This window comes from Emys orbicularis, chromosome 2, assembly GCF_028017835.1.
Source record: "Emys orbicularis isolate rEmyOrb1 chromosome 2, rEmyOrb1.hap1, whole genome shotgun sequence".
NCBI lineage: Eukaryota > Metazoa > Chordata > Testudines > Emydidae > Emys > Emys orbicularis.
In genome coordinates this window covers 261,488,258-261,515,803 of record NC_088684.1, presented here as the reverse complement: position 1 = coordinate 261,515,803, position 27,546 = coordinate 261,488,258, and the positions used below count along the sequence as shown (strand labels likewise).

The following is a 27,546-nucleotide window of genomic DNA, read 5'->3' as shown; positions in this document are numbered from 1 at the left end:
GGGCAGCTGATGTGGCAGGGGCACGTATTCGGGGAACAGGAGGGAGCCGTTTTGGAAGGAAGAGGTGCAGGTTGTGTTAGGTGGGGATGGAGAACGTGTGGAGTGGATGTGCCGTGAGAGCAGCGGGGGGGAGGGGGGCCTGGTTTCAGGAAGAAATGGTAAAAGAAGCTGTGGGAAACCGGGGTTGAGAGGGAGGGAGGTTTGGGAGGCTGTGAGGGCAGGTCAGGAAGGGGTGCAGGGCACAGGGTGTGCGGCAGGGGAGGGTCTCAGGTGGGAGAGAGGTAGCCGGATGCAGGAGACTAGCTACAGGCCGGGCCCCGGGGGCGGGCACTCACTCACCTTGATGCACTGCGACACTGCAGCCGTGCCCGTCGCAGTATACCAGCGGGTTCTCGGCCCAGCCCCTCTCGTCGGAGCACACGCAGCAGCCGCCGATCATCTCCTTCATGCTATTGGAGAACTCGCCCTCCAGTGACACAGGCAGCAGCAGCGGCTCGCTGGAGACCATCTAAGGGTTAAAAACACCGTCAACACCGCACACTGCAGCGCCCCTGCCTCTCTCCCTCCCCCGGCCGGGGCTCCCCCTCAGGCACTCAGCCGCCACCGCCGCCGCCGCCACAGCAGTGATTTAGGACCCATGTCCGCGGGCTGAGTCTCTCCTCGCCCCCACCCGGGCTGTATCAGTCAGTCAGTCACGAACGCACACAGAGGCAGCACACTGAGGACAGCAGTCTGCAGGCAGGCAGGGAACCCAGCAAGGCCCGCGCGCAGGCGCGCTGTACCTCCCTGTGGAGAAGGCCTGGGTCCGAACTACCTCGCGGTGCCTCATGGGCCACCAGTGGAACGTGAGCAACGGCAGAGTTCTGACCCTCCAACGGTTCTAACCAATACGCAGACAGAGCGTGCGCGAGGCAGAGGCAGAGGCCGGCTCAGGGAAGGGAGGGCCGCCCCCCTCGCCTGCGCGTGTGTGAAAGGGAGCGAGCGCGCGCGAGCCGGAAGACTCTAGTGTCTCTGCCACCTGATGTGCGAGCTGCCCGGGCTGGGCTGCGTGGGGGCGCTGCTCCAGCACACAGAGAGCGGCAGCTCGGGCCTGCTAGCCTGTCTGGGCCCCTGAGGGACACCCTCCCCCCGCCCGGGTAGCCAGCCCCTGACCATTGGAGCAAGGGCCCAACACACCACCGCCTGGCACGCCTGAGTCGGGTGTTATCCATCTTATCTGTGCAATGACCTGTGTGTAGCCGCAGGCCAGCCTCCTTTCAGACCTGCCTGTAAAATCTCATACTGGTGGGGCTGTGGCTCACCGGAGCCGTTTTACCTCCCCTCGCTGTGACTGCTGCACTAATACATTCCCGCTCCACCCCAAAAATAATCTTGTTACTATCTTGTTGCTGTCCTCAGTTTGACTGCTGCCACCCGTCCCACCCCCATCCACACACTCTGCTCTCTTGTTTCTTCCCCCCTCAGTGTGACTAATGAACTAATACGTGATCATACAAATAATAAATGATCGTTATTAATTCTGATCGTTCGTCCCCAAAAAAAGTCTGTAATGTGGCTGCACCCCAGATTGGCAGTTAGTGCCACATTGTGAAAATGATGTTGAATAGAAGATATGACAGACGCCAAACACTACAAGCCCTACACGAAAACAGTTCTTGAGCACAACTGTTCTCTAAATTTACTTAAAGGTAGTTTATTCCTTGCCAGATTTGTTTTGTTTTTAATGTAAATTAATTTGCTGTCTCTCTCAAAAAGCGGAGAGAAACTGTGGGGGAGGGGTGGTTGAGGTGGTCAGCAGAGAGGAAAATCTCAGGCTTTTCAATTCTCCATTGTAAGCAGGTATGGCTGTAGCAGAAGGAACTAATTGTGGTGGTTGGGAGTGTAGAGAGATTAAACAGCCTTGCAAAATTCTGCTCCCTCACTTGCCCTAGGGCCAGTAATAATTTTCTTTCTTTTTTTCCCAGTAAAATATCACTGATTTATTTTCATTATCATGCTAAAGGGCAGGCAAGCAGAATTTGTACATTGGCCTGGTAAATTTTCATGATGATTTTGTAAGGCTGCCTTAGTAACATTTTGGAGTTTATTTAAATCAATATTATTAAATTATATGTATTGTTCAAAGTGTTGTTACCAGTACCCAGAAATTGTGGGGTTGGATGTGTTTAATAAATTGCTAAATAAATAATAAAACCTCTGCACATATGCATGGTTTGTGAAGAGCTGCTGTGTGGAAGGGGAGGAGGGATGTGCACAACTCTCTAGCCCCTTGGGATATCTGAGTATGCAATGCAGTTTGTGCGCAGGATATCTTAGGTCAGGCTCTTTCTCTCCTACAAAGTTTTAAATGAAATTATTTAGATAGAGGAGGAAGAACTGGGGGGAGGGGAAAAGGAGTGGTGAAGGTCATTTCCTACATAGATAGGCCCTAGCTAAACATTTTGATTAACATAACAAGGCTATTTAAATCTGTAATCTTCTGAAAAATCCTCAAAAGCATATATAGTAATGTATAGATATTAGAATTTTGTTCTTAAAAAGAGGATGCCATAAAAGATTGGGAATTTAATATAGTTCAGCTTGTGTAAAATCACCCAGTGTCTTCCCTTCAAAACAAAAGAACTATAAAAACAGTTAGAATAAAAGTTAGAATGTAGAACTGTTTACACGACATATTGGCAAGACAATTTTGATTGCTTTTTGGGCTTGTAAAATAATCTGAAAATTGCAGGTGCACACCAACTACTTTGTTTGAGAATAAAGGAATTAATATCCTGAAGTTCTAAAAACCCACAAATTATTTGAAGTTGAGAAATACAGTGTCCCAGGCCCTCTTCATTCCTGTCAGGACAATGACATCTAATTTAAACAGCATCCCCAATTATTTTGTTAAACCTGATAAGAATAAAATCATGGTATAAAAGCAATTTTTTTCTTAATGTCTCTGATTGGTAATATTAGAAAATAAATATCTATGTCTTTTTATTATAATATAGTAAACATACTATGGTTTTGGGAATTAACATATCCATGCTTGAAAAACTTATATTCCAACTAAAAATTAGAAACAATGTTTTCTCCTAGTTTGTTAGCAATTTGAAAGTTTTCCTAACAAGGTAACTGTATTTTAAGATACTCATTTTGTAATTTCTTCTTTTAAAATTAAGTGTTACAATTCATAGCTCTTTCTCCATATAATATTAGTTATCTTAAGATTTGGCCCTTCATAAAACTGACAGCTGTCACAAAAGAAAATCATAATGCAACAACTGTCAAAGATTTCACCAAGAATATATTTTGTAAATATACTTTGAAATGTGTGAAATTTTATCTATCTATACAGTATGTTAACACAATGTAATGCCACTTCAATACTGATCAATCTGAAACTTTCCTTTTGTAAAAATGCAGTCAAACTTTGATCCTCTAAATTATTTAATAAAAAATTGCTTATTTTTAATTGATTGTAGTTTAGTTCCTTTGATGAAATGAACATTAAATAGGCTGAAAGAGACTCCATGATCAGTACCTTATGGCAGTGTGTAATATTTGATGGCAAAATTTAGATAACCTCTTGATAGTTCTGTAAAACAATCATTTGGAGGAGACCTTTGAAATGCAAAAAAGAAGAAATGCATTACCACAAAATAAGTACTGCAAGTAGTGTGCCTGTAACAGTTAGCTATGGGATCCGAAAGTAAAATCTTGTAGCATATATTTTTATGAGTCTAGTGATTAATAAGCACTGACATGATACAGGGGGGTGATTTTCTTTTGGAAAAATAAGTCAGTCCTTAAAATGATTTATACACATATATGTGGGATTATAATAATTAAAAAGGAAAGTAATTCAATGAATATTAATCATTTAAAATTTAACTTGTGTGCAAGGGGTAGATACAATTGTTTTACTAAAAGGTGTCTATAAAACGTGAAATTTAACATAGTAAAATTATGAGGAAAAGGGTACAATACAAGATTATACATTTTTCTGTATTATTTTTATATTTTAAATTTCTCAAATCATTTGTTTATTTTTATCCCCCGAGGTGAATGGAAATTGTACTTACAAACTGGCAATTCTTTAAAAAAAGGTTTACGATATTATTCAAGAAAATGTTAAACAGCTTATTCAGTGATTAAATGTATTATTGTGCAACACCCCAGACTCACTGACAAAATAAGAAAAGTACTTATATTTTTGATTACCAATTAGCAATTTCCTGTAACAGTTCTAAAATATTTTAGAACATTTTCTTTAAATCTTGCTAAACATTCTTAAGGCATACAAAAACACATCCTGTGCTTGCTCAGTGAAAGAAGGCCCTTTGTTGTTTAATCATTTGACAGAAATACAGCATATTAAAAATTAAAGCAGGTGCAATATTCTGAAAATTCCTTAGATATAAAAATTTGAGGAATAGCACACAAAGCAAAGAAATGCATCCATCCTATATGCTATTTTCAAAAACAAGAGATAAATTTAGGAGTTCTGTTTCTGGACTTCTAGGTAGGAGAATTGGCTTCTTTATAGAAAGTAAGTCTTTCCTAGAAATTTTAGATTGTATTTTTTAATTGAGACTATATTCAAAGAGCTTTCATCTTTACCTGTGTGCAAAGGGATGTGAAGTACAACAAAACACATGTAATTAAAAACAAGAATAATTACAATAACCTGACATTCAATAGGTAGGTTACTATTGTTCATATTTTTCTACTTAAAATACATCAGGAGTTTTGTTTGCCTTCTGTTTATATGTGTTAACATCACAAATAGCCTTAATCAAAATAAATGTTAATCATGGCTATTTGCTTATTCCTAGGAAAGAAGCAGCAAAATGGTCACTCTACAATTGTAGAGAGTATGTGACTCTTGAGTTCTGACCTTTGCACATAGTGTGTTTTAAATGGCAAATTGGCTTGGATCCAACAAATTTAGCCATGTTCAATTATGAGAGACATAGTATATATATGAAATCCATATTAAAAATATGTATCTAGTCTTTGCTGTATGTTTGCTTATAAGTTATACCACTAAAAAGTATAGTTTTCTATTTTCTTCAATACGTGAATACCGATTATCAAACCAATACATGTTATTCAACCAGTACATATTTTTTTAATAATTAAAATGTTTTCATCTGAATTCACCTCTTATCTAATGGTTTGTATCTTATACAGTTATAGATTATACAAGTATAGGTAATAATATCTAAGACTGTGTCTGATGTATGCTCTGAATATTATGCCTACTCATTTATTGTGCTATTGCCATTTGTGTGAACATAAGTATATTTTTTAATGTTTTAGAATGGCAGTATTATTTCACTGTTCCTTTAAAACTACTGTTTAAAAGCATTAATGTTATTGTTTTTAATTGCACTATCACCTTTGGAGACTTCTGGCAAATTCTATTTAACTAGCAGCAATGAATGAAATAGGTGGTTTTCAAGTACTGCTTCTGTTACTAATGTTGACATTTAAATGTTAATTCTAGTCTGAGGTTTACTGTAAACATGAAGCAAGGTTTTTTCCTTGAATGAACAATCTTAAACCAAAATTCCAAGTAAAGGAATTGTAACACAGAATATTTTTATCATGGTGCTTAGTTCCTTCTAAAAGATTTAATATTCCCTAAGTGATATAGGTTAAAGATTTTAATTTAGCAATGAATTTATAATTCTCTACATTAAAACTGTATTTAAATGTTAACCACATTGTTATGTGAGTCAGGTCAAAATAATAATTACAGTATATTACAAAAGAATGTGAAATAAACTTCCAGCAAACCACACTGAATATTAATGCTGTGCTAATCCTTGAAAAGCTGGGTTAGCAAACTCTGGAATTGAGATATGTGATTTAAATGCAATGCACAGCTTTTCTTTAGATAAGACTAATATCCACTGTAAAGTTTGGGATTTTTTGTGATGTATTTATTAATATATTGGATTTTTTAATAAGTACATTGACATAGTCATTCCAAAAACAAACCTTACATTGTCTTTATGCATGCATATCTCTGTGTAGAATTTCTTAAATTAGCATTTTTCTACTAAAGCAATATCTTATATTTTTATTTTTTGTGTTATGATTAGTAGTGTAATTTTAATATCAAGGGTCACATTTCCTTTATTTCCACTTAAGAGTTACATTTAATATTATAATTAATACAAGAAATGATATGCTGAGTTTCTAATCAAGTGTCTGATATAAAGCTATTTTAAGATGGATGTGTATAAATTAAATCCATATATGCAGCTTCAAAATAATGGGGTGGGAAAGAGAAAAGTCGGTTTTGTTATATACTAAAGCAACTTCGAGTAAATGAACCACATTTGTGGGCTGTATAAATGATATTAGCCTAGTTTACCAAGTACCATTTGGACAAAACAATGTTACTTTTTTATTTAAAGTGTTTTCTTCTCAATAAGGGGCCATCACCTCCCAATCTCAAAAACACGCCCAAGAATATGTTAATTAATTGTATTGTGTCCCTGAAATAAAGAGGTTGCCAAATGCAATAAAAAAAAGCCCATCGATCAAGGAGCTATGTTCCCACTGCTAGTTGCTAAAAGTAATTTCGATTTTGAATTTGTAGATGCACACACATTTCTTCTATGTATGGGATTTTATCATTAAAAACTTTCTGATAACAAGTGTAACGTGACCACATAGGGTGTATCTTGGGAAGCTTAACATTCCTAGCGAATTAAGCGCGCAAGCCTCAGATCACTTTTTGTCAATCTTACTATGGTACTTCAGAGTCGGAATGTGGGTAATTTTTATATCATGGCACTTCCCCAATTAAAAACAACAACAACAATGATCCTTTGTGAAAGGAGGGCTATATTAAATACGTCAACATATTCCATACAAGACAAGTAAATATAAAGAACATTGAAGAGTGGCCAGAATGATGTTCCCCTGACTATTTTAAAATTTTTCTTTCAACGAGATAATTTTGAATCCACAATATGCAATATAGATTAACTAAAACAATATGATCGCACGTAATTTCATTTTAAATTACATTTTCTCAAGTTATGTTCACATTTTGAAAATTACCAAACAGCATTTGAGAGTAAACACGTTTCAACTAAGAAAATAATCAGAGGCTTTAAATATTTTAAGCCAATTTAATTAGCATTTTTTTCTTGTGAAATATTATTTGCATCTTAAACCTTCAAATGATTTTAAAGACTTCTACCATCTAAATATAATTGTTCTTTATTAAACGATTGAGTCCCACGAAAGACTGCAAGTTTACAAAGAGTGAAGGAAAACGAACAGCAAAAACAAGTTCTGGATATACTTTTAAACAACTTAAACGCGACTACAAAGTTAAATGCCTAAATTTCCAAGCAGGGGAGAAAAGTCAGTTAACATCTAGCTGACAATAATTCCTATTTATAAACATCTGTTAACTTCTTCATCTTGTAGTTAAAAACTTTTGTCAAATGTTAGTTTCGTGGTGGTGTGTATATGCAATATGGAATAAGACGTCAATTCTAATTTGCTAAAATACAATTTCAAGCTCAGTGAAACAATTTACTGAAACCAATCGCTCTTTTTTTGTAGAAGGAATTTGTGCAAAACTACTTAAAGATTTCTCCAGCAATTATCCTTTTTCCTAATAAATATATGAGACCCACACACTGCTTAATTTTTTCACTAAAGTGGAATGCGCAAAGATTATTTTTGCTTTAAAGAATATCGCACTTGTTGGAAATTTTCTTTCATATCAAGTTAGTTAACTATTTTATTTAATGTAGAGTGAAAAGCTCAGGTCTGGATGGAGTGCTGAAATCATTTATTTCTTAACAAGTTTTTGAAAAACATTAAAGCAAAGAATACTTTTCCTGAAAAGCACTAATTTTTATTTTTTTTTAAACTGAACAAACACGCAGCTAGCATTTGAAGAAATTGCTGGCTTCACTCTGTTTATATTAAATGCAAAATAAGATTAATCCTCGTTTTTATACATAAAACATTCAAACGTGTTAATTTCAAAATTCTGTTTGACTGTATTTATTATTCCAAATCCCGTGGTTCTGAAAGCTGCTTTTCTCCGAGTTTCTCTAGGAAGTCCTGTTCTAAAATCCACTCACAAACGTTCTTCTATGTATAAATCCAGCCCTATGGTGGGATTTTTACCTTTTGTGTACCATGTAAGTTACAGCCTCACTGGAGCATCCCTCAGTGAATAGCACTTTTAAATAATCCTCTCTACTTATTTACCAGTTGTCTTGTTGGAAACCCCTGAGTTGCTGAGTAGGATATAATACAAACTTGCGCCATGACCCAACTGTGTTTGGAGCTAACATAAAATGCTGTGCTGCGGGAGCTCGTCTCCTTCCCTCGCTCTGGCAGGACAAGCCCAGCCAGCTGAAAACAGCGCGAAGAAGGCGGCCTGTGAACAATGGGAGCGGCTGGAGGAAAAGGAACCCAAATTACACTTCCTCTCGCTCACTGCAGCCCTCTCGAGCCCGTCCGCCCGAGTCACTCATTCACTGCACCGTCTCCAGGCCGCCTACCCCCGCGCGCTCACTGCAGCAACCTTCCCCAAGCCCGCCTGCTTGCATTTCCTGCCTCAACGGTTGTAGCCTGCCCCACTCGCTCACTGCAGCCCCTTTTCTTCCTCACTAACTGCTCTCTTCAGAAGCCCGCCCCACTCCCAGGGTGCAGTGTCTTGCTAGTCAATCTCTCCATGATGGCCGTTAATGCTGCCTCCATGAGCCCACCCCACTCTCTGACTGTTAAACTAACTAGTATTTTCCCTTTGCATGCCCTGCTTGCTACAATCCTCTGCTTGCCCTCTTGACCAACGCACAAGCCTAAGAGTTCGCCCTCGTTTTGTTGAGGACACCCACAGAGTTACTCTATCAGCTGCTCACCCTCAATGTAAAGTGTTTTAAAAGAAGAGTGGGAGATTATTTAGCTGGCCTGCAGCCAACTGTTCTCCAGATCCTAGCCTGGGTTCAGGGTTCCAATTATGCTGAGCTGCAAGGATCCTGCCAACTCCATTTGTTACCACTGACCTTCCCCCAGCTGGCCTCAGTTCTGCTTATTTTCTCACATAGCATGAGCACTGCCAGCAGGAGAGGAGGAAGCACTGCAGCATATGGGTTAAATGCAGTGCTTCCTTCTTCCCTTCAGGGGACAGTGCTGTACACCAGACTGGTCAGCGTTGTTCTCCTCCCTGACCCCAAAATCCTCTCTTCCACGCTGCAGTAACTGGAAGGAGGAAGAGGAAAATGGGGTGAAATCAAGAGAAAGGATACAAAGGAGAAGGGAAATACAGGAGACATATCCTCTGCAAAACCGTCCATTTGGATGTTCTATATCACCTTAATTTATTTCTGAAAAAGTTGACAGGCATTCACTGTAGCCTTCCCAAACCTAGTTATTTCACTCTTTCACTGTAGCCTGCCTGTTCCACTAAAACATTCGCTGCCGCTCGCCTCAACAACCCTCCAGCCCCACTCATTCGCTCAAATGCAGCCCTCCTGAAACGAGGTAGCCCAGTCTTCGCGGGAGCATTTTGATCTGTTTCCCCACTCGCTCAGTCCAGTTTGCCCAAGCCCATCGACTCTCTCACCCAAAACAGCCTTATTGAACCAGCTTTTCCTCTCTGCAGTCTCTTGCCGAACCTCGAGCGCCTTAGCTTTTCTGCTATAACTCCTTCCTCACAGTTAAAATCATTAAGTGCTGCAGATATGACTCTTCTCTCAACTAAACACGGCTCCTGGTAAACTATTAACGTCAACCTAGATCTAAGGATTTCCTTTTTTGGGGGGGGGATTAATTCCATGTAATTATGTTTTAATCAGCTTCTTTCTCACTTTAACCTTGTATATAGATCAAACATTTCACACATTAATCGGAAAATGTACCTAGCCAACACTAATTATTTTAGGGATTTATTACGGAAACGTAATAAAACATGTTGCTTTTTAATCTGATTTGTATTGGGGGGATGGGGTTATAATTAAATTTGTTGTAATCCCCTTTATCTCCTATATTTTGTTAGTTAAAATCTGCTTATAACAAATCAGATGTTTTTCTCCGGTATGTTAAACCATTAAACAATGGAAAGAGATCAGCACTTGGGACAAAAATTAGCGGAAAAAATTAGGGAGGATGGGTCTTAATTACATATTAGGATTTAACTGACAAATGTTTATATTTGGGTGATTTGCTTAATGTCACATTTGATTCTGCACCTATTTCCTTAAACGCTCAAGACAAGGTACTTTAAAATTTGAGACATTTATGTTTGCCAATAATATTCAACAGGCAACACTAAGTCCAACTCTTTCTCCCTGGCTATATTTTTCCTCGTACACATGTATGTGAGTATCCAATTCCTCTGAATCTAAAGTCGGCCTAAACTCCTTTTCTGCTATATTCGGTAAGGGTAAAAAAAAAAAATCTTCCCCTCCACTTTGTGTTCATCAATTATTTCACCGCAGGGGCAGTCCAAGTTCTGCTACAACCTTCTCCCCCAATAGCCCCCCCCCCCCTTTTTATTTATTTTTTCTCTGGAAGTTGCCCTCTTTCCCTCCTGTTGTCTTCTAGAAAGCTGCTATTTGGCGGACTGTTCCTGATCTTGGCCCCCTCCCCATGTGTATAATGACTTTAAACTCATTGGAATAATCTTCTATCTAGAGTTTGCCCTCCATCTCCCATTACGTTGTGGCCTAGAGAGGCTCTATTGGGGTGGGAAGATACTCCAGTTCCTGTTCCAAGCACATGTATAACCCCTTTAAACTCCTTGGAGCTATTCCACCCTGTAGGGGTTAAACTTAAGCGATCCCAAATCTTGCTGCCTCTACATGCCGTCCCAGTCATTGAAACACGTGTTTTCTGGGCTCCCAACATATTAATCGGGGCCATGATGGGCTGCTTTAAATTGTGCCAATTCCGCGTGTCCACTTTAAACCTCATGTGAGCACACCCACACCCCACTGCTTCTGTAGTCTGCCTCATCGGATCCCTCCGCCAGGTTTTATATGCTACTAATATACTACTTGGGGCTATGACAGGAGTACCCCCAAATCCTGCTGCCTCCGCAGGGGCCCTCTTCAAACTGATCTACGCAGCACTGCCCTCCTTAGGCTCTGCCCCGGGCTCTGTTCAGGCTGCTGCTGCCCGAGCGCTGGGCTGCGCTCTCGGTGTGTGACTTCCGGAGAACCCAATGGCGGGGGGGGGGGGGGGCGATTACGACAGGCTCGAGCTCGGCACGAGCGCGGCCGGCGTGAGGAATTGTGGGTAAGACAGTGCCCGAGCGGCAAAAGGAAACGCTGAGAGAAGGGGGAAGGGGTGGGGGGAGGTGAAAGGTCAGCCGCCGGGAGCCCCCGCGCTCTGCGCCCAAGTAGTGAATGGAGGGAGCAGTAGCGCTCGCAGCGTTGCGCATTGTTATGTGGACGCACATTCCAGGGGGCTCCTTGCACATCACACCCCCAACTTTTTTTTTCCAGGGGGAGAGGCTGCCAACAATGCATTAAATTTGCTTAACAACAAGTCGGGGTTGTTTTCCTCTCTCTCCTCCCATGCCGGTGTCCCTGACAATACAGCAAAGCAGGAATATAAACACCAAGCGTGTCTCCACTGCAAGAGGGGCAGGGAGTGCAACGGAGGCTTCTGCTTAGGCAATCTCTTTGGTACTTTGGAGCTATGTCTTCTCTGTCTGATCCGCGTGCTTTGCTTTGGGGGGGGGGGAGGGAAGGTGTTTGTCTCCGCCACAACCCCACCCAGCGTGGCAGCTCAATATATTTATGTCCTATGCAGGGGTTTGCTACTAACACCGACTGGCAAAAATGCAAGACTTTTGCTGCTCAACCAAATGTGAATTATATTTATTTGCATATAACCCCACCCCCACTGCCTCTATCCTTGCAGGAATTTATTTGATGTATTTATACGAAAGTTTTGTTTTCACCCGTTTCCCTTCTTACTTCGCTAATCAGCACGGAGATCATTACTGGGAACACATTTTAAAACCTTTTTAATCGTTGTTGTTTTTTAAGTCCCACAAACTATAGTCTCTCTTTGGGGAGCACTGAAATCTTAAGAAAGGTTCCTATCCACGCTCATACAAACTACACTTTGATCGCTGTTGGTTTTGGGGAGACTATCTGGGGAGTTTTAGATCCATGAAATTAACAACTTCTGCTTAATCGTGGCTGCTGTTACTGCTATTGTGAGGATCTTTACCAGTAAACATGTTTTAATTTACATTGCTGCGCAACTTTCTAATAATTTCTTAAACCCAAACCCTCCTATACAGTTTCTAAAGGCAAAGTTAAGCGAGTCCACCCTCAGCCCCTCACAATAAGCTTGAAATGGAGGAAGAAAATGTAAAGAGTTCGAATGGAGAAGTGGTTCCCTTTGTTCTTTCATTGTTTCTCCACGAACTGGCGGATACAAGGACAAACGCTTACCTTCTTTCCTTTTTGCTCCAAAAACCAGACGTTCCCATCAGCCTTCAAATACACAATCCACCTTAGGAGTGACTACAAATATCGGGAGAGTTTGTAGTCCATTATTTTTCGCTCTCTGCCTTTTTTAGTGTAAGATTAAGTTGCCGAGCACGTTGTTGCAAGCTGTAGCCCCCCGCCTTAGTGAATGGTCACGTTCAGGACCCTCCAAGTCCATCCTAATTCTGCCAGTAGAATCGAGGGCATTGGAGGTCTAAACTTTTAAAAAGGAAAGGGCCTACAACGATCTAGAAAATCTGTAAATACACTCGGCTTTTCCACTACATTCTGCTCCAATTAAAAAGAAATAAATATTTCACCCATGAACATTTAATTTAAGAAGTTTAAATTCAGCAGTGTTGATCTTTTAGACTAAATTAGCTTAAAGGCAAATTGAGATAAACTACAAATCTACAGCACTGTATATTCCACAGCATTTGTAAGGCATGGGCTTTAAAAAATAAACATCATGTAAAAATATGGCATATAAAGTTTAAATTACAATGGTATCTGGGAGAAGTGTGTTCTCTAAAACATAATGGAGAAACGTGGCTTTAAAAAGTGTCTCCCATGGCAAAATGATTGGTTTTCATTGTACTATTAGTCTAACATACAAAAAGAATCAGCTTTCTGAGTAATCCAATCAGTGTTTAGTACACAGCCTCATAGGCAACACTCCCCCAAACCTTATTTTAATCTGATTATGATGAGATTTCCTGATACAATGAATATTTTAAATGATCCTTGTGTCTTAGTAAATGGGATGAATTTTCAGCCTCCTGGTTCCAGGGGTCCCAGATGCAGAGGAAACCGGCACTGCTTGGAGACCAAGCTCCTCTGGGTTCTGGTCGGGAGTCGGAACCAGGAGACTATAGCCGGCCCCCTTCTCCTCTCTCCCTCCCCCTTCTTCTATCGCCCATGGGCGCTGCATTAATTACTCCCAATTCCTTCTCCTGTTGGTGGAGCTTGGAGCTGGACACTTAAGCGCCTTTTAGCACTGCATCTCCAAGCAGCTGGCCATTGCAAAATAAACAAATAAAAGCTTAGGAAATCTAAATAAATTGTGGGACCGAGAGTGTGTGCTGTCTATTCTTTCATCACCAACTTGTCCTTAATGGCATTCTGGAAGGTTTGTATTTCATAGGAAAATATTGCAACAAACAAGGTAAATAGGGGCTGGCTGAGGGGAAGTGGCTTTTCTTTGATAGCGTTTAATTGGAATTGAAACATTCTAGAGCTGTAAACATGCTTTATTTATTCAGCACACATAAGCAGGCATTGTTTTATCACCATCATAATTATGGTGTCCTTTAAACTGGCTGATAGCAAGAGAGATAAGGGAATGTGCCTGTAGCTTCAGATTAAATCTCTCTCTCTCCCCAGTCTCCTCTCCCCGGGTCACCAGAATCCCCACAGTCCTTGGAGATGAGGAGCGCCGGAAGATTGTGGCCTGGCCATGCCTTACGTCATGAAAGTGATTTGTGCCACATTGCTAATTTGGTGCAATCCATAACCTTCTGATCTCCTGTGTTTGTAATTGCTTTTCAGCTTGCAGAATATGTTTTCTCTGACATAGTTCTTGAATATAGAAATTACTATCGCTCACCTGTACGTAAGAAGTGATCTTCCCCAATGTTTGTTGCTTTACCTTTGTCTAATTAAAAATGCACATTTTAGGATCCTTTCAGAACAAAGCTTTGCCAAATCCCCTTTACATCCAAGGATTTGAAAATGTATAAAGGCTGCATTGAATTCAGGATGGGTCAAGGGGCAAAAAAAGGGTAGAAGGTCACTGCATATTGATTGTGGGTCAGTAGACAACATGGCATGTAGTATGTGTCCAAAAAATCCCCTTAAAAACTGTATTTTAAAAACAAGATTATCAACATCTGCTGTGTTATTTTGTGATTTTACTGAATTCCAGAAATTTCTGGTGTGTGTGATACATCCACATGAAAAAATAAAACTTAAAAAATGCTGAACAGAACTATATATTGTTTCTTTGTTTACATGGAAATAACTCAGTTGTGATATTATGTTTGATAAATTATCATTATTTTTTTTTACTATTAGTTGGCAATTAATTGGCCCAGGTTTTTGGATAATTTGGTTGTGCATTCTTATGTTTGACATATTAGAATTTATGGCAAATTTTAAGCACTGAAGTCACATTTGGTTGACTTTAAAATAGCAGAAGGACCCTAGTATACTGTTCTTTGACCCTGTTACTGGACTCTTTGTGATATCCTCTGTTTTCTGTTTGCATCCCCTATGAGCACAATATGCACAGTGTATCTAAAACTGGTGAACAAGGTTATTTCTCATTTAAATGATCTATTTCTGCATAAAAGCTGTGAAAATAAAAAGTGTATTTAATGCTGTCAGTACCCGAAGAGTGGTCCAGTGCTTAAAAATAATACTAAATAGTAATAGAAATGCTCTAATAATGTGGCAATCCTAGTATGAAAATGCACATGAACCCTTAGGAAAAAGAATTTGCTTCATTAGTAAAACTACTGCTGTAAATTGCTGTTGCATTTCACAACTAAACATTTAAAGAAATGGTGTGTACATTACTTTGCTCAAGAAGGAAGAGGTCAGGATGAATTGTAATAGTATTTAAACACAATCATACAATGGAAATAAATCAAAACATAAAATAAAAAAGGCATCTAAAATGTTCTATACATTCTTTCTGAAGCAATATAATTAAACATTTTCTACAAGCCTATATATTTTAACACAATTTTTCAAAAATGAAAGTAATCTGAGATAAATGGGAAAATGTCTACTGTACATATTATGAACATTATTTTTATTTTTATTTTCTACTAGGTTTATCCTTTGGCCAGACAGCTTCAGAACTGAAATATTATCTCACTCTAGGATGTAGATCACAGATTGCATGTTACTCAAAGTGAAAAGGAACACATTTGATTGATAACATGTGTATTCACAACTATATATTGTTGCATGTACATATAGTTGGTAAAATGGGCATCCTTAGACCTTCTGTTCTGAAGAAATGGAAGGCAAACATCCATCTTTTGAGTCGTGTTCATCTTTGACTTTAAGTGAGGCTGAGGTGGTCAACAAAATTACTAAAGAAATATACATATGTATCTGCCTGCTCACACACACACACACACACACACACAGGGAGAGAGTAAATTATTGCATAGGTTTTAATATAATTGATAACAGACACCTTTATTTTTTCCTGTCCGTTCTTTTGGCTAGCTTTCACATTAATAATCTAAACCATAAATGTTGGTAGCTATTGATCACAAACCCCTGTGTGCGTGCAAATCCAGTTTAAAGTCCCCTGCCTTTACTGTGTATGTGTGCCCGGGGAAGGGCCTCTACCAGCTCTCTTTATAGTGATCTACCCCAATGTGCCTGAAGAAGATCCTGATATACAGCGTGTGCTGATGGCTATAAGAAAGCTGCCTGTTTCATTCTGCACAAAAAATGATGGAGAAGTTAAAGAAACAAAAGACATCTGTGTGTGATGTGGAGTAAGATATGCAATTTAAAATGTGTGTATATCTATAATTGAGTGTGTGTGTGTGTGTGAGAGAGAGAGAGAGAGAGAGAGAGAGAGAGAGATTTTCTAACTGACTTCTCCCCCCCCCCCCTTTCAACGTTGGCTCTGACTACATCCAGAAGCTAATGGCTGTACCTTTGGGGGGGGGGGGGTGAGGGGGTGGGAGGTCTGGCAAATAGCTGCTAGTAGTTTAAAACATTTGATAGTGCAAGTATTAAACAAAAAAGCATGCATTTTAAAAATAGTTACTGAATCACATTACCAGACTGTCATATGTAGTAAGAGAGAGAGAGAGAGAGTGTGTGTGTGTGTGTGTGTGTGTGTGTGTGAGAGAGAGAGAGAGAGAGAGAGAGAGAGAGAGAGAGAGAGAGAGAGAGAGAGAGAGAGAGAGAACTAAGCTACCTGGCAAAGAAATGACTTTTCAGCCCACTTTTTTTGTAATGTCTTCTTTAAAAGCTTTATCTGAGGTTACTGTTTCTTTACTGTTTGACTCCATAGCCTTAACCTTAAAACAGGGGGAGGAGAATAGTGGGGTGGGGGTGGGGGTGCGAGCAGCATATAAGTGCATCAGGAGGAATTTTTAAACGACCTTATTGTCTCTAGCTTTAGAAAGGCTACGAGGATTTCCTTTTAACGCCAGCAGCTGTTTTCCCTCGAAACTTTGCTTTCAGCTAGAGAATATAACATGATGTCTCTTACGCAAGTGAGAAAGGAAAATGTATGCTGATAAATCCAGATGCGAAGCAAAAGAAGGCTTAACTCTGTGGATGGTATTAGCTGTGACGAGGCATTGTTCACTGCTGCCTCTTGGTTACGTTTAAAGGCTGAAATATCACGAGATCCATTCAATGATCCTTTTCTCATTCAAGGGACAAAATGTAATTTGCTGTAGCTCTGGTTTCTTGGAGGGGAATACTATCCTTAGATTTCAAAAGGAAGAACTAGATGTGGTTTGTACACACATTGATTAAGTTGAAGAGCGGCGATTACATCTGTGCAGAGAGCAACAGTAGTCTAGGGGTGGCTTTTCAAATCTCAAACCTACTGAGTTACAGACTCTCCTAAATAGACTTCCTTAATTTCCGGATGCACTTCTGCAAATTCCCAGTTCTCGCCAGAATTCCTGCGAAATTGGGAGGTTGTGTGCATTCTACTTTGTAATGCAAAACTATCGAAAATTATTTTTTAAAAGCGATCCTTTTATTTATTTCAGCTATACCTGATGGTGTAATACGAGCTCCACTCACCATATTGCCAATCTATAGAGTGGATAATGGAACTTTTGAATTAGAAGGGAAAAATTAGTCCCAGAAATATGAGATGTTTTCTTAATCACACGGATGTGTCTAATTTTGGATATGCACTAAACTACTGCTATATATAAGTGCTTGTGTTCTATCCAGTTTTCAGTTGAAAACTGATTATGGGCGGATAGTTATTTTTGCAGCTTTTGACATGCAAACCGCAAACATCATTTTAACGCACGAAGGAAGAGGTTTGCTAACATTGCAACATGTTCGAAATCATTTGTGCCTGACATTGAAGTATTGTAACGTCACTGCGAAGAGGTTACACCTTCATGCTGCTTCTTCAAAATGATTTTTAAAGGGTTGGTATAAATGGAACATCTAAAGTCTGCAGAAGGTCTACCCCAAACTGAACGTGCTGCAAACCAGAAGTGCCCTGGACCGTTGCAATATTCTATATCGTGTGCCAGCACTTTTCTGTTATTACGTAAAGCCTCTGGAAGCACCTTGGATATTTTACATTCTCTTTTCTCTACTGGAAGCAGTCAGCACACAAGAATCCTAACGTGGAGTCTGGGACTCTAGGACATTCCAGCTTGTGATCCAGCACGGTTAATTGTGAAAAGTGTGTACATTTCTGGCTTATCTATGCTTTGTTATGGGTCTGACGTGAGCCCACGTCCTCCTTCCCCTCCCCCAATATTACAGACAGAATTTCAACTACAGAGTGACAGTATTACGGTGTTGGAAACCTTGATATGCAGAGCAAAAAACAAACTTAGCCATTGACTGTAGAACGACAATTAAATAGAAGAGGAAAATCAAGAGAAACTCGAAAATGTAAGTATTCGTTCTCGGTTTCTAACAACAGAGCCTTTCACTCTGGAGCTTGAAAAAGGGAAATACCAGGCTATTCTGCACATTTTCGCTAAGCTTCATTTTCCACACAATGCAGAATAAAATATCAGTTTACAATTATTGCATTACCAAAGTCTTTTCTCTCGATATGATAACACTTATGTCCTTTACAGTCACATAATGCGCAAAATAGCAGCATTTGTCCAAAATAGTCTAATGATATATATATATATATATATATATCATTATATATATATATATAAAATGACAATAAAAAACATACAAATCCTACATCTGTAGCTAGCGATGAAGTCTGAGAGGTCTGAGTGTATCTGAGCTCAGATTGTTTAATAGAAAGATTTATATACTAACTGTATTATTTACTTTGGGAGGGGGCTTGGCAGTGTAAGGGTATGCTAATTAGTGGGAGATTTTTTTGGGGGGGAAGGGGTGGAATATCAATTTTTATTGCATCACCTGTCAGGAGTGTCCAATCAGCGTTGGCTTTAGGGGAATTAATTGATGAAGGTGTCTCCGGACGAGCTCACTTCACTCTGTCATTTTATTTGTAGCTAAAGCAGCGGCGGGAATAGCAGCTGCATTTCTTTTCTCTTCCTCCCTTCACATTCCATTATCATAGTTCTCCAATGGAAAAGCAGGGAATGAAAGGGAACAGGTACTGATCTTCAACAGCAACTTAGAGAAACACTTTGGCAAACCTGATTTTCAAACAAAAATATAGAGAGATTGTAGTTTCACATGTTTTTTTTTTTTTTCTAATTTCGTCTAAAGTTTGGCACTCCATTGAGCAGGAATAACAGTCTTTGTTATTTTATTAGCAGGATGCCTTGAGACAAATACAGCATCTGGCTGAGGATTGTGTGTGTGGCTTTTTTTCTTTATTTCTGCAAATGCTGGGAATAATTTAATTCACGAAATGGGAGACTTGAAGTCGGGTTTTGAAGAGGTGGATGGCGTGAGGCTCGGCTACCTCATCATTAAAGGAAAGCAAATGTTTGCACTCTCTCAGGTTTTTACAGACCTGCTCAAAAACATCCCGAGAACTACAGTGCACAAGCGAATGGATCATTTAAAAGTAAAAAAGCATCACTGCGACCTGGAGGAGTTGAGGAAACTCAAAGCCATCAACTCCATCGCTTTTCATGCAGCCAAATGCACACTGATATCCAGAGAGGACGTAGAAGCTCTTTACACTTCTTGCAAAACGGAACGAGTCCTTAAGACAAAAAGGAGGAAAATAAGCCGGTCATTGTCAACAAAAGATCTCCAACCGGAGCACACATCCACCGACCCCTACTCCAGCTTTTGGAAAGAGAACAAACTCTGGCTGGGTTTGAATGAATCGGCTCAGCCTCTGCCAATTAGAAGAAAAGCTTTGCGTCCCGGGGACACAGGCTTGCTACCGGCCTCTGATCTACCTCACATTTTTAGTAAATACACTGGTCACAGCTACCCAGAAATCGCTCGGTCGCCTTGCAAACCCCCTTTAAACTATGAAACTGCCCCGATCGTGGGCAACTATGTCACCTTTCACTCGGATCCCCCTTATTTTCGGAGCGTCCTTTGCAGCAAGCACCCGGCTGCTGCTGCTGCTGCTGCTTATTACCAGTCCGCCGCCGCCATCGCGCAGACCAAGTTAGCGGCGGCTGCTGCTGCAGGGAGCCCTGTGGGTTTGACTTACAGATACAAAAGGAAAAGACCGTGTGAGGCCGCCCAAAAGGACTGTTTATTAAACACCCCCAGCAGCGCCAGGCGGCTCCTGATCGTGCCCAGGCCCTGCAAGCCCAAAGGAGCTGCAGCAAGCACGGCCGCTTGCCTGGAGAGATTTCACCTCGTCAATGGCTTTTGCACTTCTCCGCAGCAGCCGCAGCAACAGCATCTGGGCAGCTTCCCCGAGAGCTACAGCAGTGACTCGGAGTCCAGCTCTTACTCCGACCATGTGGCCAACGACTCTGACTTCGGGTCCAGCCTCTCCAGCACCAGCAACTCCGTGTCCTCGGAGGAGGAGGAGGAAGACGACGAGGAGGACGGCAGCGGCGTCTCGGACTCCAGCGAGGTCAGCTCCGAGGAGGAGGATACGACCTCAGACTCCGACTCCAGCTCGGTTTCCAGCCAGGTCTCGGTGCAAAGCATCCGCTTCAGGCGAACCAGTTTCTGCAACCCCCCCAGCATGGCCCAGGCCAACTTCTTGTATCATTTGGCCACGGCCGCCCCCACCAAATCGCCAGCTTTCGAGGAGGCAGGCAGGCTTCCCGACCTCAAAAGTGCTCAGTGTGGTGTCAAATCGGAATTGCCAGAGGAATGGAGTCATCAAAGCTGGGCATGCAAAGCACCTCCAGTGTGCTGCTCCAGCAGCCTTGGAAGTTGTTTTGCTGAGATAAGGAATGATCGGGTATCTGAGATCACATTCCCACACCCTGAATTTTCCAATAATGTAAAGAGTACTGACCTAACAATTAACTGTGCTGCAAAGGGGGCCTCTTCACCTAGCCCAAAGACAAACAATGCATTTCCACAACAAAGAATACTCAGAGAGGCAAGGAAATGCCTTCAAGCAACAACTACACACTGTGCAGATAACAATACAATAGCTGCTAGGTTCTTAAATAATGATTCTTCACCAACAGCAGCAAATTCAGAAGAAGATTCCAAAATCCCTCATTGTATTGAATTTGCCACGGATTTACCCTCTTTGCAAACTGATCGTGCTTCTACAACAGCAGCAGCTGAGCTTGAATGCACTGATCCAGGCAATAAGGCATTGCCATTCCTGCACAATATTAAAATCAAAATAGAGGATAGCAGTACGAATGAAGAATATGAACCTGACCTTTCAAAACATAAGCTAAAGTGTGAGTGCAATGATACTAAGGATGAGTTTAACGGTGTGACTGAGAGTAATAACCCGGACGTTTTATTAACAGCCCAGGAAGATTCTGCATGCACTGAGAAAGAAACCACTTCCTTAAACACGCTGACTCAGAGTCAGGTCCTTTCATGCACTTTAGGTACTCCAAAACCTGAGGATGGGGAGTATAAATTTGGAGCGAGGGTGAGAAAAAATTACAGGACATTGGTTTTGGGAAAGCGACCTGTACTGCAGACTCCTCCAGTCAAACCAAATTTGAAATCAGCTAGAAGCCCACGTCCTACAGGTAAAATTGAGACACATGAAGGAACACTGGATGATTTTACAGTTACCAATAGACGCAAAAGGGTAGCCAGCAATGTAGCATCAGCAGTGAAAAGGCCGTTTAATTTCATGGCAAATTTTCCCTGTCCACCGTCACTAATTATTGGCAATGATGGGGATTTGTTGCCAGCTTATTCCTTAAACACCACTAAGGATTCGCAACCACCTCACAAGGCCCATCCTGTATGGAAATGGCAGTTGGGCGGTTCTGCAATACCTCTTCCACCTAGCCACAAATTCAGGAAATTTAATTAATAAAATAGTTTGGAAAATACTTTCTTGAACCACCTTTACCTTTCTTTTGTTTTAAACTCGACAGGATGGTTTGTACAAGCCCGTTAATGCTTTACACACTTTTGGAGTCCTGTTTTATCACATTGTGAAGATAGAAATCGGATTACTATTTTCTTTTCCATTACAGTTTTTATTTGTTTGTTTGTTTGTCTGGGTAATTTTTACATTCCACAGAGTACTTCAGGCTAAAGACTCAACTTAAACTCAGTTATTATGGTAGAGCTGGAACACTTTACTGTTTAAATGCTAATAATGCACCGGTACCTCAATTCAACTGCTACAAATAAATGTCAAAAGGTTGAATAATAAATATTAGAATGAGCCATTAAATTTATGCACTAGATTTCGAAAATGGAAGTCTAACTGTTAATTCAGTTAAAGTTTGTTAAGTTACTTGGTTGCACAGTAAGGGTTCACTATAATTCAACGTGGCAGCAGTCTCTACTTTTCAGGAGCTTTGTTTTCCAGAGTAGGGGGCTCTTTTTCCAAGAGCAGTTGCATTTACTAATTTTTCTATGGTTTGGAAAGGTTGGGGTAGGAGTACAGCTGGAGCACTGGAAAAGCTGCCTCATCTCAAAACTAGTAAATAAATATGGAATTCTGTTTTTGGTAAAGGGTGTCTTTTTACTTGTACAGTCACTCTTTGCAATTGGAAAGACTTTTTGTTTCACCCCAAAGTCTTAAATAAGGTTACTGTTACCCACTAATGTCCTACTTCAATTTTGGTCTGAACATGCCCCTTACTAACTTGCAAAGCAACTAAAATATTTGTCTGTATAGCAGTACAATTTATGGTCTAACCTCTCACACTCGATGGAGGAAATAGCAAAGCGGTAAATGCAACACAGAAAGTGAAACGTGAGGCCATAAGTGGAAAGAATACACAAAATGAGAATATCATGTTATTCATAGCTTTTTGGCACCAAAACTCAGGCATTTAAACCTTAGTACACTTCACTGTTTTATCCGAATCTCTTGAAACTTGAGTTTTGCAATACCATCCTATCTATGTAGCAGGAGCATTTCTACTGCACGTGACAATCAGAGGCAATTATCTATATTTGCACTTAATATCGAAATAGTTTAACAGGTAGACTTCTAGAGTCTAGCCCTCGGTAAGACATGCTGGTGTAATATGTTGTGATGATGGAAGCAGTAAATCAAAATTATGAAAATTTGCACTGTTGAAAAGCATGCTTTAGCTTTATTTTCAATTAAAAACACTGTTTAAAAATTCCTGATTTCATACACTTCGACTTATTGCAGAGTTGTCCATAATTTCCTCTTCATCTGAAAGTTTAAGGTTTTTATTTGGAGGAAATACGCTTCCAGAGGTTATTTTTGTTTTGTTTTGTTTTTAAATAAAACTGTTATTAACCCAATTTAAGGCAGTCTTGAACAATGTAGAGTTTATATTTTGGGAGGGAAATACGTTACAAAGTTATAATAAAATAGTTTGAAAAGTTGGGGATTTGAAAAGGTCAGTTACAATTGGGCTGCTGAATCAGCAGAGTTTGAGATTAAAAATTGCTGGGTTACTCTTTTTGATTTACATTTTATTTATACTAGAGTCTTTTCCAAATTACATTTTAGGGATTCCACCTCTTCATTAATTCCGGGAGAATAATTTATCATAAATCAAAAAAGAAAACAAAACAACAATGAAATGTTTATTGTGTGACTCAGAGTCAACATTTCTTATGGAAATTCACTGCCTATTTTTTATCCTCTACCCTCTTTGTCTCTAAATATTCCAAGTAGACACTGGCTGCTTTCAGCTCTATTTACTGTATATATGCACACCGTGGTTTTCCTCTCATTGTAAAAGACCTCTTCTAAGAATACCTGCAGCCAAATATATTTAGAAAGAGTAAACAATTGCCTTTCAATTGATTCACCCTTCCCCCTCATACACACACTTTAAGTTGCCAATTGCAAAAGGTGCATTGCATACTTAACCTGCTCAGCGGAAATTATGGTGGTCGTTAAAAATCTGTTTACTGGATGAAGTTGTTCTGAAATTAATGTTTACATTCGAGTGTTTGGAGCTGCATAAATTACAGGCTTATTTCCAGAAATATGTAAATACGTACACAATTTACTGTTCAGGAAAATCCCCTGGCTCTTGGGAAAGCAGGGTTTGGTTGAAAAGGGTCTCCCCTTGACAGAAATCTACAAAGCTACAATATGCAAGCTTAAAACCTGAAATATCGCCTTATCTATTAACCAGTACGTATATCATTTTAAAAGTAGCTTCCTCCACTGACCCTGTGTACTTACAATTAGAGACATGTTGACTTGACCCTAACTTATAAATAGCAGAGACGATTTGTTTTGACTCTCTAACTAATATTGGGGAAAGAAACAAAGCACAAATTCAGACCAAATACATTCAGTGGAGTTTAAAACGTAAAATATGGCGCCCAGCTCTGATATTAGCTCTGTCGCTCTACATGAATTAATAGTTCCAGTTTATGGAAGCTGGAGAATGAACACCACCAAGCCAAATACATTCCTGAGTGTGTCATTCCTGCAGACTTTTCTGCTGAAGTATGATGAATAAAGGCACCATCAAAAGGCAAGAAGTTAAATGGCCAAATAATTATCACACGTGTACACCTCAGTTTAGTTTCAAGCCACTAGCAAGAACATTTGAGTTTTTACTTCTGTCAGAGTAATCTGCCAGGTACAAGAATTTACTGAAAAGGGTATTATTTCAAATCCCTGGTAGTTTGGGAGCTGTTTCTCATTGTGTTGTAATAATCCTTGCGAACACAGTTTATTATTATTTTAGATTTGATGATGATAATAATAAAATAAAATTACTGTTATAAATAGCACATTTCCCCCCCAATAAAGGTAAGTCTTAATACTGAGGAAAACAAGAGTTTTCTAGCCAGCGGGATTATGGTATTGCTGTAATGTTTGTAGGAAAGAGAAACTAAAGGGTATCAGCTATGAAACTTGACAGTTTTCCAGTTTCTTGATGTACAATGCATAAATCAATAAAATGAAATAAAAGAATAATAATAAATAAAACACACCTAGGAGAGTACTTGAACTTGTCTGGAACATTATTCCAGAGATTTTGCTACAAGTAGAGGCTACTGATACATTTATTGGGAAGATTTCTGTGACCACATTGAAGACAAAGGAAGTTTTGGACTATGTCTAATTCTCTAGAGCATTAAAAAAGGAAACATGTGTAATGCCTTCAGCAACCAGGTATATTGCCTTAAAAGATGTAACTTTCAGTTTACAACAATTTACTTTTAAAAGTGATTGTTCTATAATATACACTTACTTGACTACAGTGGGATAATCTCTTTACTGGTTTATTTAAAACGCCACTATGTAGCAATAATGCAAAAATGGTGGTGGCTGTTGTATGACGTTTGCTGTTCAATCATTCACTTGGTGATTTTCTGCATGGTCTCTGACCTTTTTTCCTATATCAGATTTAGTCGCCAATAAATTAAAGTTTCTGCAGAAATAAGAACAATGCTATCATGTTTTTGTTTGTTACACTTCACACGTGTGAGTGGTTAAGATAGAGAGAGGGATGTAAAAACTGGCATTTTTTCTATGCAGGCGTCTAATTCAGTGGTAATCTGTAGAAAAACTATTGTAATACATGTAATATACTAGAAAATATATAACATAGAGAACGTGAGTAGTTGTGGTTTCTACAGTTAAAATGGTTACTGAAAAAATTTAATGGTTCAGCTTAAAATCTGTTTGGACATAACTTTAAAGTTAAAAAGTACAATCGTGTACAAATTAAAATAAATCTCTCAAAATAAGGACAAAGGCATTGGAATCTACCTAGCTAAATCAGATTTACAGAAATGAGCCATTCACGAGGTTTTCCCCCTGGTATTTACACTTACAATCATGTTTAAGAATTTACCGTTTATCAGTTCCATGGTTGAATGTGGAGTTTCTTATTCCTCTGTAGCCAAATTGCTTTCTGTTAAATAGAGGACACTTCCCAAACATTTTGGGAAAGGACACCTGGGTATGCAGTTAACTGATTTTAGGGCTTCAAAGTTGCATTTTTTAAACTGGTCTGATATAATTATTTACTATGCCCTAGCCCCCCACCCCCTCCTTTTCAATCTCAGGCGGCCTCACAAGTCCCAGCTTTAAAAGGCCCTAGATGTTTTGCATGAAGCTCTCACAATAGGGGTTGAGAGAATTGACAGTTTCAAAAACAAGGCGTTCTGTCCTTTCCAGATGCCGAGAAACCCTTTCCTGCATCATCTCTCGTTTGCTCTTCGCTGCTGGTGGCTTTATCCTTAGCATTGCAAATATACTGCAACAGCTGTGTTTGTAAACAGGGGGGGGGGGCAGTTTGGATGGAGCCAGCAACGCCTCGTTTTATACTTTGTAAATGAGTGTGATGAGCCGGAGTGACCAATATCTCTGCTTCCTGACGAGAAAGAAGAAGGAAGTTGGCCCTAAAGTCTGTGGTGTAGCGTGCAACATAAGGTTACCACTGTACTTTGCCTTCAAAATCATCAGATTCGTTGGCAGGAACATGTGAGCTAAAGTTCTCCCCTGAAATGTAGCAGTGATGGTCTAGAGACTCCCCTTAATATCGTGCAGACACTTGGGGACAACACTAAAAATGCCGCCATCTTGCTTTATGGAAAACAAATTCTTTGTGATTTTTCGCCCAGACCTCTCTCTCTCTCTCTCTCTCTCTCTCGAATTTGTTACCAACTCATTAGGCGAGGCGGAACAGGAGCTCCTGCACTCACTCACTACCAGTAGCTCTCACATAGGTTCACATCAAAGTGGCCTGTTTGCAGGCGGCTGCTCTCAGGCTGCTGTTTGAGGGGGCCAGTGAAAATGAAGATCAGGCTCACATATTTCCCCCCATTTTGGTAGTTCCTCTGGCTGATCATCCATTTCACTTTGCTCTTCTTTTGTGTGATCTCCCCCCTCTCTGTCTCTCTCATACACAGGCGCCGCACTAGTTAACTGTCTCTAAAATGTAATAGTTAACTGCCCATATTGAAAACAACTCACTAATTAAATGAGTGACGCAGCCAGCCAACATCGTCGGGAAAAGATAACAAAAAATACACTTTCTGCAGCCCCATTTGTTATTTGGGGGCTTAGGTTTTAAAGAAATAAGGTAGAATGCAATTTCCCTTCCCCTACCCCATCCATCTGAAAATCAAATTGCAATGTGGAAAGCAAATACGGATTTGGGGGTGATACGGCTGGGAGCTCCGCAATACAAATAAAACAGCACACACGAAAGAGAAAAAAACATAGTGGTGAGCTGCACAGACAGGTCAATGAGAAAAGTGCAACAAGGTTGTTTACTCTCGCGTTTAAAATGCAGTTGCAGTTGTAAAGTGTGTGAAATTACGCGCTGGTCTCTTAAAGAGTGCCTAATTTATAGTAAATAGCCAGGGCTTTGTAAATGGGTTTATTATGTTGTTTCTTGTTAATTGTTGAGAAAATCCCCATTGTTGAGTGTGAATGGCTTTATGAGCTAACCTGGTCATTGGTGCAATCAAGGGGCAGTAAATGGCCGCTCTGCTAATGTGGCCTGTAGCAAAAGCTGGGATCAGCCATGGCGGAGCTGGTGACCTTTCAGCGATGCTGCAGGAGTAGGTCTCTTCTGGTGAAAAAAGATGATCTTTCAGATTTTAATGCACTCAAAGGTGCGCTTTTAATGATGAGGGTCTGAAGAGCTAAGCGGAAAGTGGAGTTCAGTATCACGCAGGCCAGTTCAGTGCAATCCTGCAGGCATCCGGCCTGTTGGGGAGCCTTGCTGCTGTCAGTGGGAAATGAAAGGGCCTCGTTTTCACAAGCAAAAATCTAATCATTTGGTTAAAATCAACTCGTGTTAGAGGCGAATCCTTCATATTTCGCAAATAGACGCCT

General features: G+C 40.1%; 2 protein-coding genes across 2 annotated transcripts in view; one reads left to right on the top strand and one right to left on the bottom strand.

The window, feature by feature from the left end:
• Positions 1–823, bottom strand: part of MLLT10 (MLLT10 histone lysine methyltransferase DOT1L cofactor) — a 206,813-nt gene extending 205,990 nt beyond the window's left edge. The window contains exons 1-2 of the mRNA XM_065397985.1: positions 705–823; positions 340–508 (exon numbers count right to left, since the gene is read on the bottom strand). Coding sequence (XP_065254057.1) covers positions 340–508 — 169 coding nt within the window. The 5' untranslated portion in view covers positions 705–823. The remainder of the gene's footprint in view (positions 1–339; positions 509–704) is intronic.
• Positions 824–18,063: 17,240 nt separating this feature from the next.
• On the top strand, positions 18,064–21,603 carry SKIDA1 (SKI/DACH domain containing 1). Its single transcript, XM_065399078.1, has 2 exons — positions 18,064–18,116; positions 18,974–21,603. The coding sequence occupies exon 2, from the start codon at positions 19,072–19,074 to the stop codon at positions 21,601–21,603; it is 2,532 nt and encodes an 843-aa protein (XP_065255150.1). The 5' UTR covers positions 18,064–18,116; positions 18,974–19,071.
• Positions 21,604–27,546: the final 5,943 nt, after the last annotated feature.

Bases quoted from the DNA above. Each gene is read 5' to 3' on its own strand.
- SKIDA1 (XM_065399078.1), top strand. From the start codon at position 19,072: ATGGGAGACTTGAAGTCGGGTTTTGAAGAGGTGGATGGCGTGAGGCTC.